Here is a 16935-nt window from a genome sequence, read left to right on the forward strand (position 1 = left end):
TAATCCATTGTCAAGACAACCCTAAAGGCCTCCATACACATTAGACTAATGTCAGCTGAACCTGACAATATTGACTGGCTCCGTCGACTCTACATAATGTGTATGTGGGGGTTGGCCAACCAATGGTCAGGGAAGAGGCAGGACAACTGTTGGTCAGGGAAGAGGCTGGCCAATGATGGTCAGGGAAGAGGCCGCCGGCCAACTGATGGTCATTTAAGATATTGATAGGGCATGCCAAATTTTGGACTGACGAACACATTGTTCTCCCTGAGATAAGCTGCTGCCGGAGATGTCTATTGGCAACTTTCTCAACGTGAACACGGGAGTGCTCATCAGAGTGAGTGTTCCTGTAAATAGGAATGTCGGGTGAGATTGGCGTCTACAGAATGATCAGCCAAAAGCATTGTTCAGCCGACGGTCATCTAATGTGTTCGGCCAGCTTAACCATAGTGATTACACGTATTTATAAAGATTTAAAGTGTTCATTGTAAAAAGTATTAGGTTTAGGACTTGTTACTTTTTGGAACCTGGAAATAAGTGATATTCCCATCTGTTTTCAGTACAACTCACGGGACAATGACATAAAAGTCTGTAAGGGTAAGAAGCGTCACACTTTATTTACAAAAGAGAAGAGATAATACAGAGCAGTCCACAGAGAGAAGACGGTGGCCCTCGGGGTAAGACATGACAACTATCTTGTGGGGCACTCAGTGTAGCCAGCTTCCTGCAGGATTGGGTTTGGTAAAAGAAGGGTGGAGATGGGCTGCTCTCTGTCAGGAGAAGATCTTGTTTATGGGGGAGCTTACTTCCAGCGGCCCCCAACTTTTCCTTTACCTCCAGCTGCCTTCTTGCTGCTGTTAACGTAAAAAAAAAAATAAGGTCAGAAGATCAAAGAGAATCCCAAGCAAAAGGTGAGCGGTAAACTAGAAGCAGAACAGAGGACAGAGAGAGAGCAAGGGGTAGTAAGAAAAGAATAAGAAAGGAGCTGATATAAATATGTAAGAAGTAAATAGTACTCCTTGTAATCACTCTGCACACCCAGGCAGTGTCACTTACCATATCCTCGTGTTAGTTAGGGTGAGACTGGGCGTATTCTCCCTCATGCCATTCCCCCCCCATTTGCATGCATACTTATTACTGATTCAAACTGCTATCATTCTGTCAACACAAAGGCCCCAATTTATGGACTGGAGAGCAGTAGGCACAAATGATGCCACATCCTATAGACCTTGATAGTGTAAGACTTTACAGATGGTGACGGAGCCATAGCAGGGTCCTCAGATGCTTATACTGTACCTTACATACCAGGGTCAGATAAGAAGTAGGTTAGCAGAATTCATTTTACTTACTTGTTATAACTGAGGGTTAGAACTTGAGATATCACAAGAAACTAAAGATATCCAGCCAAACAGTCAGCAGTTATATCTCTCATACTAGTAATATCTTGCATATCTGGTAAGACTTTTACTGTAGCATGTCATGAGTATACTGGAAACATCGTGCTAGGTAATTTCAATACAGGCGTTATAAATCTATCTGTGACTTAGATGTGAGCACAGAGACATTCTAAGTCCACATGTTTTGATCTATGGTTTAGGAGAATGTTTCGGATGCAGGTTGGGTTTGTAGGGAGGCCGGGAAAACTCTGGCTACTCACTGTTTCTGCAGCTGATCGATACGGTTCCTGAGAGTTGTGACCTGTTAAAAACAACACACAACCCATTTATGCTTAGGGGTTCTTGACAGATCCTTACCTCCAGCTCTTTCATATCCTGAACTGTTGGAAAGGGCGGATGTAGAAATCCTATTGCCTCAATTACCAGTGTAGAAATCCAGAAAAGATTGGTAGATTGGTCCAGCCTCTGTCTGGTGGCATACACACAACTAGACTTGGGAGTTGCTGAAACATACCACTTACCTTTCCGTTCCACCAGGGCTTGGGCCTTAAGCAAAGGCATTTAACGTTCCATTCATCCAAATTTTTGGAAAATTAAGAACACTAAGACTGCAAGCGATTCCTTTCTACAATGTGATGCACTGTATGGGTGCTATATGCATTATGCATTATTTACTGGCTTCACCTCCCCTACATATGAACATGGCAACCATCTAAATTATCAGACACAGGTAACATCTCCAAAAATCGAAAAAATGGATAAGTATAATAAAATGTAACAGTATTACTAATCCCTTCTCCCAAGACAACTCCTATTATCATAGATCTTTTGTCCAGATTTCGGGCAATATACCATATTATGGAGCTAGTGATGGATCTCTAGTTAGATTTGGCTTTATGAATAAGCTACCAAAGATAATATTGGTTCTGTTGTGGTGTCTGATGCTTTTCACCAATCGGCAGAATGGGAAACTTTTATCCCAGTTAGAATGGATCAGCAGAGCATACATTCGACCGTCACTGCATTCATTCCCCACCCATAGGGGCTGCTGAGAGCTTCTCTTGGCTTTTTCCAAGAATGAATGTAGTGGTGTTCATGCGTCCTACCTTCTGCTCCATTTTGTAATGGGAATAAAAGTGCCCCATTCTACCAATCATTGTGATTCTCAATCCTTGGACCACCACATTCTGTAGGTTATCACCTATCCTAATCCAAATTATCCAAAATATCCTATATCCTGATCCAAATTTCCACTTCTCGTAGGACACACTGTCAATGTTTGGCTTCAGCTTGCAGTCCCAGTGTCCTTCATAATTTATAATGTGATGATGTCCTTTATGCCAATGCTTTAACACCGAGCCCTGTCGTACCAAGAGCGCCCTGACACATGCCTGAACAGACAGCCCTGAGTTTGTGCCCTCTTAAAGCTGGCATCTCTACTTACAACTTAGAGAGTTCTTCCACTCTCCTGTGCAGGGTTGTAATCTAAGAAAGACCAAGATAATCATGTGAATAATGGGAATAGTTGGCAAATAGTGTGTCGGTCAGCCCTGAATGCTTCTCCGAATGTAAAGTGTATGTAGCATGAGATACTGAGTGTTCCTCGTGTACCTCGCGAGCTTGAGAATTGCGGCTGTAGTTAGATTTCTTCCTCTTGGAGGACAAATAAGTCTGTTATTGAGTCATGTTTCAAACTGATTGTATGTATGACTATTTTATGTATGTATGTATGTATTTATGTGTGTGGATACATACACATGTATGGGCACGTCATACGAAGAGAGCAATCACTGGAGAAGAACATCATGGTCAGAAGAATAGAAGGAACAAGGCGAAGACGAAGACCAGCAATCTGATGGCTTGATCCTTTCAAGCTAATAGCAGAGAAGACCTATCTAGGCTTGCGTAAGATCTATTTTCCTACAGATCGTTCTTCCATAAAGTTGTTATGGTTCGAGATCGATCTAATTCGTGCGATTTCTCTACAGGCTATATCACCTCCAAGGCTAGGTTCTTAGCTTCTATTGTCAGTTTGGGCTGACAAGACTCCCATTAATAGTACCCAGAGCTCCAGTTTCTGATGCAGAGTACCATATCTCCTGGAGAGACAGATATATAAGATAACATACTGTATACATGTGAGTCAATGACCATGATCAGTTCCATCTTGGTTTACTTTGCTGCAACGATTATGATCCCTGTATCCATGTGACCAAAGCAGCCAATCACTGGCCTCTGAGCTCTTATATGGAGGCATCACCATAGATTCCAACAGGGATCTCTATAGCAGTGGTTCTGAAGTACCGGGGGGAATTTCAGGGGTAATTGTATTTTTTTATCATTTTTACTCCTGGATCTTTTCCTTTTTGTTTCTTTTTTAATTGTGGACAACCCCTTTAACTGTTATCTATAAGATGGCAAATTCAATCAATTGGAATATTCTGCTGAAACAGAAAATATATTTTTCACACTGCATTTCTTTCACGCTATAATGACAATGCTAATAATATGTGGATTGCCAAAAGTATTTTGCCATCCCTCTGGTGAAGCACCACATGTCAGACGTAATTCTCTCCTAATATTGTACTTATCACAATTCCAAAATGAATGTTATTATTTAACAAAACTTTCATTTTGATGGGTTATTGAGTATAATTTGAGGATATGTGCCCACGTTGCGGAATAGGGTGTGGATTTTTCCGCACCTTTTTTGTAAAATTTGCAGGTAAAACGCACTGCGTTTTATCTGCCGATTTACCGCGGAATTCATGCAGATTTTGTGAGGATTTCACCTGCGTTTTTACACCTGCAGATTCCTATTGAGTAGCAGGTGTAAACCGCTGCGGAATCCGCACAAACAATTGACATGCTGCAGAAAATACAATGCAGCGTTTCTGAGCAGTATTTTCCGCACTATGGGCACTGCGGATTTAGTTTTCCATACGTTAACATGGTACTGTAAACTCATGTAAAACTGCTGTGAATCCACAGCGGCCAATCCGCTACGGATCCGCAGCAAAATCCGCAACGTGTGCACATAGCCTGAGGCTTCATGGGCTCAAAAAGTTGCACGAGTCATGAGAAAATCAAAATATCAAGGTGTTCTAATATTCCTTGGGGGCTGTTAAATCGCAGCTCACAATGCAATTTTTAGATTCTGAGCCTCTAACATTTGGTTTAAAGGGGATTTTTCAGCTGAAAAAAATAGCTTTTGCTTTCTTCCAGAAGCAAAACTATTGCTTTTTCCAAATTTGCAGGTCAGTTAAATTCACTTAAGGCCGGGATCACACATATGCGAGATACGGCCGAGTCTCGCAGGCAGTGGCGTAACTACAAAGTAATGGGCCCCGGTGCGAACTTCCAAATGGGCCCCCCCCCACCCCGGGTCCCAGCCCGCACAGGGATATATACATCACAGCCCTCACAGGGATATATACAGCACAGCCCGCACAGGGATATATACAGCACAGCCCGCACAGGGATATATACAGCACAGCCCGCACAGGGATATATACAGCACAGCCCACACAGGGATATATACAGCACAGCCCGCACAGGGATATATACAGCACAGCCCGCACAGGGATATATACAGCACAGCCCGCACAGGGATATATACAGCACAGCCCGCACAGGGGTATATACAGCACAGCCCGCACAGGGATATATACAGCACAGCCCGCACAGGGATATATACAGCACAGCCCGCACAGGGATATATACAGCACAGCCCGCACAGGGATATATACAGCACAGCCCGCACAGGGATATATACAGCACAGCCCGCACAGGGATATATACAGCACAGCCCGCACAGGGATATATCCAGCACAGCCCGCACAGGGATATATACAGTACAGCCCGCACAGGGATATGTACAGCACAGCCCGCACAGGGATATGTACAGCACAGCCCGCACAGGGATATATACAGCACAGCCCGCACAGGGGTATATACAGCACAGCCCGCACAGGGATATATACAGCACAGCCCGCACAGGGATATATACAGCACAGCCCGCACAGGGATATATACAGCAGAGCCCGCACAGGGATATATACAGCACAGCCCGCACAGGGATATATACAGCACAGCCCGCACAGGGATATATACAGCACAGCCCGCACAGGGATATATACAGCACAGCCCGCACAGGGATATATACAGCACAGCCCGCACAGGGATATATACAGCACAGCCCGCACAGGGATATATACAGCACAGCCCGCACAGGGATATATACAGCACAGCCCGCACAGGGGTATATACAGCACAGCCCGCACAGGGGTATATACAGCACAGCCCGCACAGGGATATATACAGCACAGCCCGCACAGGGATATATACAGCACAGCCCACATCTCATCTCCCCCCCCCCGATAATGGCCTCACAGTCCAGTTAAGAAGAAAAAAAAAAAACTCTCCTCACCTTTCCTTTTGCCCGCGCTGCTCCCGGCGGCTGCAGTCTGCCCAGGATACTGCAGGTGCGCGATGATGCGCGATGATATGACATCATCGCGCACCCGCAGTGTACTGTCAGAGGCAGAGCGGGGAATGATGGGAGAGGGAGCGTCAGGTGACGCTCTCTCCTCCATCATTGCATTGAACTATACCGGTGTCATAGACGCCGGTATAGTTAAATGCGGTGGCGGCGGCACTGGCGGGGGGAGTGGGAGGAACAGTGCAGCGGCCCACTACTGGCACCGGCTCTTCTGGCATTTGCCAGAAGTGCCCGATGGCCAGTCCGGCCCCGGGTCGGCAGGTCAGAGTCTGACCTGCCGACCCGGGTCCCCTGACCTGCGGGGCCCGGTCGCAATGGCGACCGCTGCGACCGCGGTAGTTACGCCCCTGCTCGCAGGTGAAAACCCAACTCTGGCGCCAGCACTTGGGAGCGGAGCGTGCAGCTCCATGTATTGCTGTGCGGCTGCACGCTCCACTCCGGAGTGCGGGCGCCAGAGGAGGGATTTCACCTGCGAGACTCAGCCGTATCTCGCGTATGTGTGATCCCAGCCTAAATATGTGATCTGAAAAACCAGGCACAGCCCATAGACAGGTGGCTGGGGAAAAAAAAATATATATACAGTGTATATACGGTATATATATATATATATATATATATATATATATTTATTTATCTATCTATTTTTTTGTATTTATTTATTTTTTTTGTATTTTTTTTTTCTTCTAATACTGAACAGTTCCTTAAACTTGGGGGAAAATGTTTTGCTGGGAGGAAATAACTCATTGGTTGGTTATCCAATATGTAAATCAATTTCTTTTAGTTTTAAAAGTGTTTGCTTTTTTTAGTTGTGCTTCATTTGTGACACTGAACGTTGCCATCTGTATATCTTTCTATTGGCAGTTTATATATATATACATATCTATGTAGTATCTCTGCTCCAAGGTTTAGGCAAAGTTTTTGGAAAGCTACAACTAAAAATAAACAAAGTGCAATACTGACAGTAGACAAGAGTGGCTCTGCTTCAGGAAAATGAACCAATCATTTATTTATTTTTTTTTAATCCCAGACATTTTCAATAGTCTGATTTTTTTTTAATGGCTTTGTGGGCCAAATTATGGAAGAGACTCCCAAGTTTCAGAATCCAACTTTTTAGTTTTAGCTGAGACTGAGTCACTTCTAGTACGGCCATGTATAAATTAGTAAAATGCAATTATACCTCCAAATCTGGAGCTCTGTATAAAGAGCTGTCATATGACTGGGGTACTACCTGGCATCCCCAGTCCTTGCAAGTGATGATTTTATATATTGTTCTATTTATATAGAATTCACTCACCTCATATTTCTGTTTCTTGAGCTTCTCTCCCATCTCAAACTTTTCAGACTCCAGTTGGTACAGCCAGTCCCAAAATTCCTTAGCCTTTTCCCTATTACAAACCAGCAAGTGAATCACAATATACCTGAGAGACCATATATGAGCTAATATTAAGAGGGTTCTCTATTTTTTGGACAATCCCTAATTGTTAGATGACTCCCTTGACAAAAAACTGATCACACCATGTCCCCTAGCTTGGATTTTAGCAGTTGGCTGTAAACTTTAGAGATCCCGGTGGTGTTGATTTTTTCTGGAGAACTTCAACAGGGTAAATAAACCATTACACAAAGTCCATTCAAGTCAATCGTATCTGTGTGTGATACATGACAGGACCGCTCCTCCTCCGAGAGAGATATACTCTGTTTAGTCTCTTTTAACACTGGCCAATAATTCTGCATCATATATTAAAGAGTAACCACTTATTTTTTTATCATTCAATTACTGATAGGTATAAATCATTTTTTAATACTCCATTACACTAGTTTGCTTCCTTCGATCGTTACCACCATGCTCCCCCTATGGGAGGTGGAGCCGCATATTCATCACTGTAATGAGCGGTACCACGTGACCGCTCATACAGGACAAACTGCGGTGCTGAGAGGAAGCATCGCGGGAGCTGGGTGAGTATTTTAATGCCAGCAGGCGGGTGCACAGGGGGTGGGAGGCGGGCGGTAACCGGGAACTTTATTCAAAAAAAAAAAAACACTATTTTTCATTCCTTCTCTCCAGCGAACACTGCTGGGGAGAAGGAATGAATACTGGGTTCAGCACCACAAGCAGGGGGGACAGCGCTTAACTCTAGCGCTGTCCCCTGCACGGTCCGTGTGGTCCTCAGTTGGCACACGGGCGGCACACGGACGGCATCCGTGTGCGGTACGTGTTGACACGCACCCATTGACTTCTCAATGGGTCTGTGTGATCCGTGCGCTCCCACGAACACCGACATGTCTCCGTGTTTTTCAACACGCTGACATGTTCAGAGACACATTTATTTTAATGTGTCTACGTGAGTCAGTGTCTCCGGTACGTGAGAAAACTGTCACCACACGTACCGGAGCCACTGACGTGTGAAACGGGCCTTACAAAGATTCATAAAAATGGGTTTTCTAAACTAGATACTTGACTAGGAAGCTAAGCTATCTACCACGGATGGTCATGGTCAGAGACTTCGGTGGAGTCTACTGGGCTTAAATTGAAAATTTGTAAAAGAGCCTCCACCTAGCATGCACAACTTGTAACATTGGGGTCTTTTGGTAAAAAATTGGGCTTTTAGGAGCACTTAGACACCAAGATCCAGATGTGACTACTACCTCTGACTCTCGTATGGATATACTTTTTGTAATGACCATTGAGTCTAAAAATATTAGGCGAGCTTTCAATAAAGAATGGAATTTGTGAGTTTCTCATCTAGTGCCTTACATTACCAATGGAAGTCCATTACATACCTGAGTTTGTCCTCACTCATGTGGTCAACATTCAGGGGCTTGCGACGATCTGCCAGAATCTTCTTCTTCTGCTCACGGGCTGTTTGCTTCTTGCCTCTCTTCTGGTCAGCCTGGGGAGGAAACGTTGTAAAAAAAAATTAAAGAACTGAATCTTTTGTACGGCAGTATTTAGGTGAATGATCAGCTCTACTTTTCTATTTTTTACATTAGAAGCAACTAAGAATTTATGGGATAGAACCAGTCGTATAATACAGCCTGAGAAATGGAGATGACCAATGTGGCAGCACTGACCATCAGCCTTGTTGGCTTTTCTGTTGGTTTCTCGTACCTTGGCAAGATAGCTGCTGTATGAGGCCCCCATGGAGGACAGGGCCTTCTTCTTCTTCATGTCATCCTCAGCACGTCTCAAGGCATCCTGTTCCTCTCTTCTTACTTTCTCTTCCTGCGCAAAGCATAGATGTGAAGAGGAGAGAAACACATCACATGCACTTATTTTAGTTAGTGACATAGTATGGAAATGGCGCATACACAGGCCTGGTAGACATAAGAGTTTTTCCGGAGTGAGAGGATGAGATGGGACTCACCGCAAGTCTGTTCTGACGCTCCTTCTCTTTCTCTGTTCTGATCCTCTGCTGTTCAGATCTCTCAGCCCTACGTTTCTCCTGAGAATGGCGAAATAAAATGATTTCATCAGAAAACAGTGCTGAATATAATTTAATAAAATGCAGTTTATTAGACGATAATGTTCAAATGCAAAAAACTGCTGTAAAGATTAAGATTCAATATGATTATTGTACAGGACAAAGGATGAGTATATACGGGACATTAATGCTTCTCTCTAATTCTTCACAAAGCACATTGCGCAGCCAGAGGGATAAGGGTCTGTTCACAACTGGCGCTTCTGCAGAAGATTTTACATGGCGTATTTGGTGCATAAAATACACAGCATTTTACAGGATGAGCTTAATCAATTAGATTTTTTAAATCTCATGCACACGCTGCATTCTTTTTCCATGAGTACTCTGAGCCTTGCTGAGTTTTGCCAAGATGCAGCATGTCAAGTCTTTCAACACTTTTGCAGAACGTTTTACCCATAAAAATGGTTGGGTGAAAAATGCAAGTAAACATTTACATATTGTATGTAGCGTTTTTCTTGCCACCACTCTAGTTTTAGGCATGTGTTGCAGCTGTTAAACAGCCGCAAGACATGTAGCCGCAGGGACTCAAACATATTTTTCGAGCACACTGAAGATACTCGGTTATCCGCCTAGAGTGTGCGGATAGCACCTAATCCAGGCACATTCGCTCATCACTACTCATCAACAAGGATTGGATCAACGGCAGAGAGGCATCGTTAGACCTGGGAAGGGCACGTAAAAGCTCGTTTTGTATTATTTTATACTTCTCTGCGCTCATGTAATAATAAAAGTTAAAACTAGACAACCCCTTCAATAGAAGACCAGCGGGGCTATACGTGGCTTTGCCTTCTCCATGCATAGCCCATAGTAGCACATCATGCTCTATGATGATGTACAGCTCAGGCGGTAGAAGAACTTACAATTCTTTCTTTCAGTCCAATAATTTCCTCTTCTTCCTTCTTGCGTGCCTCAAAGTGCTGATCAATGAGAGACTGCAACTCAATCAAGTCCTTGTTCTGTCTCTTCTTCTGGATATCCTGTAGACAGAAAAAGTCAAATATTCCGTAAGACCGTCTTATTTAAAAAAAACAAAAACACATGGAATATAGATATAGCTATAAGATTACTAGAATAGAAATGGCTACAAATTTGGCAAAAACTTTTTCCAGGACATACAACTTGTGCACATTTTTTTAAATTGGAGGACTGGCAATTCTTTGAGTTTTGGTCCCTATGGTGACTTCTGAAGAGCACTACTACTGTAATATAACCCCCTCTAAGGATTTTTCTGGTGGAGGAATAGTTTTGAAGTTGGATGTGCCACAATGAATCCTTACATGAGGTACCATAGGGCCCCATAGACGCTAGAAGTGTCGTATCACAGCTTCTTACAGCTTGGAGGTACTGAGCTGTCAGACGTCTGTGAGCACAAGGACTCCCAGACTGTTCCATATCTTATATTTTTATTTAGCATTTTATCATTTTTCCATCTTTCGTTATGAGTATACTTACATCAAAGTCTACTTTCTCTCCTTCTGGGATTTTTGGTGCAGTGAGCCTGAAAATAAAGCATATTGTGTTACTGAAGGTTGCTGACATTGAGCACTGGGACTTGTAACTTTCAACTATTGTGAAGATTCAGTAGTAAAGGGGTTAGGTTTTTCCTATAGGGATAAGAACTAACAGGTAGGTAGCCCTGTCCTGTCCTCTTAGGGTCTCGCTAAATGGAAATTCTGACGTATGCGCCGAGGAGACCATATACTACAGTGGTGCCGGGAAAGAGTGAACGTGCATCATTTTCGAGCATAGTAGACTGCGTCTGAGTGTCTGTCTCCACTAGACATATATACCTGAAAATGATGCACGGCAGAGCGCACATTCACTCTACCGGCAGCATTACAGTCTATGGCCCATCGGTGCATACATCCGAATCCCATCTTGTGACGGTTCAGACGTAAATCCAGACGAGTCCACCAAACGGGTGCTGGAACGCAATGTAAAAGCATCCTAATTGGTAAAACCACTGATTACTAGATTGAGAAACTCGCTCTTCCACTCCTTAACTTGAGCCCAGATTTAAAGGGAACCTTACGGCTGATACATGCTGTCCGATCTATATGCAGCATGTATCTGACAATGGCTGCATGACATCAGCTGTGTGCATGTATAGGGAGAGACTTAACACTCAAGGTGGGTGGGCAGAGAGAAGCCACCGGGGACCCGCCTGTTCAACCTGTCTGCTGTGCGACTTGGTCTCTGGATATTAAATTATGTCTTTCTCTGCATCATTTCAGAGTTAAATATATACGGCTAAAATCATTCAGCCACTGTCTGATCCACGGGCAGCACAAATTGGCTGTCAGGTTCTGCTGGTATGTAATAAAAAGTGATATATTCATCCATTCAAAACATTTTCCTCTTTATCCTTAATCAGTGGTGTAGATGGCATACATAGAGTGAATGCAGATTTGAACCCCAAGCCTGGACCTCCCCTTTAAGGCTGCGACTAAGGCAACTAAGTCACTTAGCCAATTTTATTGTTGTCCATGGAAGGGCTGGTAGAAAAGCATTCTGATTAACACATGGTGATAATGTTACCATCAGCCTGTGGTTAACGATAGCAACTATGGAGCCCACAAGTGCGTGGCAGAGCTGCTGTATGCATGGTGTGAGCGCAGCAACTGATAACAAGGATCACTGTTTGAAACTAACAGGCTGCCACCACCACACTGAAAAGTGTGCTGCAAAAGATTTGTAATGCCTTTCCCTCCACTAAAGTCAGGACAAATGTCCCAATGCGCGTTTCGCCCATCTCCTGGCTTCTTCCAGGGGTTGTATAATGCTGAATTTTACTTACTTGGGTTTTGGCTTTTCCTCTTTAGTTAACAGTAGCAGAGGGAGAGAAAAGAAAAAAATAAATAAACAAATGTAATAGGAAAGCGATTAATTCTATAAAAGTAGGAGATTACTTGAATGATGAAGGGAAGGAAATGCAGAATAAAAACAGGAATCAAACTGGAGGCAATCCGATAATACGCAAGAAAGTGAGTCATATGATTATCTCAAGCTGGTGGCATCTAACTGTACGATTATTGTTTCTATGCTGCTCTATGTGTAGGCAGGTGTGCACTGAGGCTAAACCTCAAAATAAAAGCTAACAATTTATTGTCCTTCAGTTAGAAGGTTATTCCTTGCTAGTTTAATATTACCAGAGTAGATATCGCAATGAGTGCAGATGCTTGAAAAGTCCAAACTGGGTTTATATTAATGGGTTTATGTATTGAGACAAAGTAATGAGTGCAGAAATGAAGAATTCAAGCATTTTCTATAAATTACGTACATGGTAACCAGTATTTGCTCTTGTTTTACTGTTACACAACTTTATTTCATGTACTCTATTCTAAATCAATAAAAATAATCATTTCATGAGTATGTCACTAAGCTTCCAGAAGACTGCCCTAAGTACCTCTGACCTACAAAATAACTAAAAGTCCTAAACCAGCTGAGTATACAACGTAAAAGGGAAAAAACACCGTCCACAAACAATCAATGATTCGTTAATGGAAAGAAACACGGGTTACTTCTGGATCTAGAGACAAAAATGGAATGTGAAAAAGGGAGATAAAGTACAAGTTATATAGGTGATGAGACAGGGGGAAAGAATTGGGTAAAGAGGTGAAGAAAAGGAGTCGAAAGGGAGAAGGGAAAACAGAAAGGAGAGAGAAATGCAAGAACAGAAGGTAAAAGAAGAAATGTAGAAAAAGTGAAAAGAGAATGCACAGAGGGAGAAGGAAACATGGAAAATTAAGGAAAAAATTAGAAATGAATGGAAATAAAGAGAAAAGGCAAAATTAAGGAGTAGAGTATAGAAAAGAAGGCACTTGGAGGAAAGAGAAATATGTAAAAAACTAATGTGAAACAAAAATGGAAAGGAATGGGTAATCGGAGAGAAGAAAGGAAAGGATCTGGAAGTTGAAGGAAATGAGAAGAGAATAAAGCAATTGAAAAATAGGGGAAAAAGTGAAAAAAAATTAGACAACGAGAAGGAGCGTAGACAACGAAGAACAAGAAAGGGAAATTAAGTTCTGATTTAATAAAGAAAGCAATCAAGGTAGAAGACAGATGACATACAGGTCCTTCTCAAAAAATTAGCATATAGTGTTAAATTTCATTATTTACCATAATGTAATGATTACAATTAAACTTTCATATATTATAGATTCATTATCCACCAACTGAAATTTGTCAGGTCTTTTATTGTTTTAATACTGATGATTTTGGCCTACAACTCCTGATAACCCAAAAAACCTGTCTCAATAAATTAGCATATCAAGAAAAGGTTCTCTAAACGACCTATTACCCTAATCTTATGAATCAACTAATTAACTCTAAACACATGCAAAAGATACCTGAGGCTTTTAAAAACTCCCTGCCTGGTTCATTACTCAAAACCCCCATCATGGGTAAGACTAGCGACCTGACAGATGTCAAGAAGGCCATCATTGACACCCTCAAGCAAGAGGGTAAGACCCAGAAAGAAATTTCTCAACAAATAGGCTGTTCCCAGAGTGCTGTATCAAGGCACCTCAATGGTAAGTCTGTTGGAAGGAAACAATGTGGCAGAAAACGCTGTACAACGAGAAGAGGTGACCGGACCCTGAGGAAGATTGTGGAGAAGGACCGATTCCAGACCTTGGGGAACCTGAGGAAGCAGTGGACTGAGTCTGGTGTGGAAACATCCAGAGCCACCGTGCACAGGCGTGTGCAGGAAACGGGCTACAGGTGCCGCATTCCCCAGGTAAAGCCACTTTTGAACCATAAACAGCGGCAGAAGCGCCTGACCTGGGCTACAGAGAAGCAGCACTGGACTGTTGCTAAGTGGTCCCAAGTACTTTTTTCTGATGAAAGCAAATTTTGCATGTCATTCGGAAATCAAGGTGCCAGAGTCTGGAGGAAGACTGGGGAGAAGGAAATGCCAAAATGCCTGAAGTCCAGTGTCAAGTACCCACAGTCAGTGATGGTGTGGGGTGCCATGTCAGCTGCTGGTGTTGGTCCACTGTGTTTCATCAAGGGCAGGGTCAATGCAGCTAGCTATCAGGAGATTTTGGAGCACTTCATGCTTCCATCGGCTGAAATGCTTTATGGAGATGAAGATTTCATTTTTCAGCACGACCTGGCACCTGCTCACAGTGCCAAAACCACTGGTAAATGGTTTACTGACCATGGTATTACTGTGCTCAATTGGCCTGCCAACTCTCCTGACCTGAACCCCATAGAGAATCTGTGGGATATTGTGAAGAGAAAGTTGGGAGACGCAAGACCCAACACTCTGGATGAGCTTAAGGCCGCTATTGAAGCATCCTGGGCCTCCATAACATCTCAGCAGTGTCACAGGCTGATTGCCTCCATGCCACGCCGCATTGAAGCAGTCATTTCTGCCAAAGGATTCCCGACCAAGTATTGAGTGGATAACTGAACATTATTATTTGATGGTTTTTTTGTTTGTTATTAAAAAACACTTTTATTTGATTGGCCGGGTGAAATATGCTAATTTATTGAGACAGGTTTTTTGGGTTATCAGGAGTTGTATGCCAAAATCATCAGTATTAAAACAATAAAAGACCTGACAAATTTCAGTTGGTGGATAATGAATCTATAATATATGAAAGTTTAATTGTAATCATTACATTATGGTAAATAATGAAATTTAACACTATATGCTAATTTTTTGAGAAGGACCTGTATATGTAGAAAAGTTGTAAATGTATAAGTGGAGTCAACGGAGCAAGTTGCACTTATTGATAGACAGGCAGATAGGTTGGAGAGCAGATTGGAAAGGAACGTACAGGAAGATAATGTACACCTACAGGAAGAGCGTAAGAAGGGTGAAGCTACGGGCAGATAGGTTCTAGAGAAGAATAGAAAGGAACGTGCATGAAGATAATGTACACCTACAGGAAGAGCGTAAGAAGAGTGAAGCTACGGGCAGATGGGTTCTAGAGCAGAATAGAAAGGAACGTACAGGAAGATAATCTACACCTACAGGAAGAGCGTAAGAAGAGTGAAGCTACGGGCAGATAGGTTGTAGAGCAGAACGCAAAGGAACGTACAGGAAGATAATGTACCGCTACAGGAAGAGCGTAAGGGGAGTGAAGCTACAGGCAGATCGGTTGTAGAGCAGAATGGAAAGGAACCCACAGGAAGATAATGTACACCTACAGGAAGAGCGTAAGAAGAGTGAAGCTACGGGCAGATAGGTTGCAGAGAAGAACGGAAAGGAACGCACAGGAAGATAATGTAACGCTACAGGAAAAGCATAAGAGTGAAGCTACGGGCAGATGGGTTGTAGAGCAGAACGGAAAGGAACCTACAGGAAGATAATGTACACCTACTGGAAGTGCGTAAGAAGAGTGAAGCTACGGGCAGATAGGTTGTAGAGCAGAACGGAAAGGAACGTACAGGAATATAATGTACCGCTACAGGAGGAGCATAAGAAGAGTGAAGCTACGGGCAGATAGGTTCTAGAGCAGAATAGAAAGGAACTTACAGGAAGATAATGTACACCTACAGGAAGAGCATAAGAAGAGTGGAGCTATGGGCAGATAGGTTGTAAAGCGGAATAGAAAGGAACGTACAGGAAGATAATGTACACCTACAGGAAGAGCGTAAGAAGAGTGAAGCTACGGGCAGATAGGTTGTAGAGCAGAATAGAAAGGAACATACAGGAAGATAATGTACACCTACAGGAAGAGCGTAAGAAGAGTGGAGCTACGGGCAGAAAGGTTGTAAAGCAGAATAGAAAGGAACGTACAGAAAGATAATGTACTGCTACAGGAAGAGCGTAAGAAGAGTGAAGCTACGGGCAGATAAGTTGTAGAGCAGAATAGAAAGGAACATACAGGAAGATAATGTACCACTACAGGAAAAGCGTAAGAAGAGTGGAGCTACAGGCAGATAGGTTGGAGAACAGAGACACTGACAGAAGGACTGGACAGTGGAACAACAGACAGCCATATGATCTAACGTAGAAGCTACAGGCAGATGGACTGGAGAGCAGAGCTACAGACTGTTTGAAAGGAAGGTACAGGAAGATAACGTCCCCCTACAGGAAGCGTGTAAGAAGAGTGGAGCTGCAGGCAGATGGACAGAAGAGTGGTCAAATCAGAAATAGGAGAGTGGAGTTTTGAGAGTTTTCACATTTAGCATTTTTCGACACTTGTGTGGCACACATCTGAGGAGCATCTGCTGAGAAGCTGTTTCCTAAATGTCAAAGCCAGTTTCCGATGCATTCTCGACTCTAATTTGTAATGGCTTGCTTATTGTGAAAAGCTGCATGGTGTTCCAGACTCTGTGTGGCCATTAGCACTAAGCAGCTCATTTGCAATTGATTTATAATGATAAAGCACAAAGCTGCTGCAACCTTTAGGGAGTAGTATCTCAGCAGACGCACCTTGGATGTGTGTTACATGCACTCTGAATGCTAAATGTGACCCCAGGCTCCTACATTTAGGAGAATGGACTCCAAGCTGATACATTGGAGAGTGGAACCACAGGCGGAGATATTGGACAGCGGAGATACAAGCAGAAATAAGAGTGATGTTATAGGCTGATGGAGGGCGGT

At 43.1% G+C, this 16935-nt stretch overlaps 1 protein-coding gene across 2 annotated transcripts in view; it reads right to left on the minus strand.

Moving 5' to 3' along the window:
* Window positions 1–592: 592 nt before the first annotated feature.
* Window positions 593–16935, minus strand: part of TNNT3 (troponin T3, fast skeletal type) — a 60209-nt gene continuing 43866 nt past the window's right edge. The window contains exons 4-12 of one of the 2 annotated variants that reach the window (XM_077287877.1): window positions 12172–12190; window positions 10827–10872; window positions 10235–10351; window positions 9261–9338; window positions 9005–9118; window positions 8677–8786; window positions 7193–7283; window positions 1658–1698; window positions 593–854 (exon numbers count right to left, since the gene is read on the minus strand). In XM_077287877.1, the coding sequence (XP_077143992.1) occupies window positions 803–854; window positions 1658–1698; window positions 7193–7283; window positions 8677–8786; window positions 9005–9118; window positions 9261–9338; window positions 10235–10351; window positions 10827–10872; window positions 12172–12190 (668 nt within the window). In that variant the 3' untranslated portion in view covers window positions 593–802. Of the gene's footprint in view, window positions 855–1657; window positions 1699–2841; window positions 2883–7192; window positions 7284–8676; window positions 8787–9004; window positions 9119–9260; window positions 9339–10234; window positions 10352–10826; window positions 10873–12171; window positions 12191–16935 lie in introns of both variants that reach the window. The other variant, XM_077287876.1, reaches the window with a different exon arrangement.

Source organism: Ranitomeya variabilis, chromosome 2 (genome assembly GCF_051348905.1).
Source record: "Ranitomeya variabilis isolate aRanVar5 chromosome 2, aRanVar5.hap1, whole genome shotgun sequence".
Taxonomy (NCBI): domain Eukaryota; kingdom Metazoa; phylum Chordata; class Amphibia; order Anura; family Dendrobatidae; genus Ranitomeya; species Ranitomeya variabilis.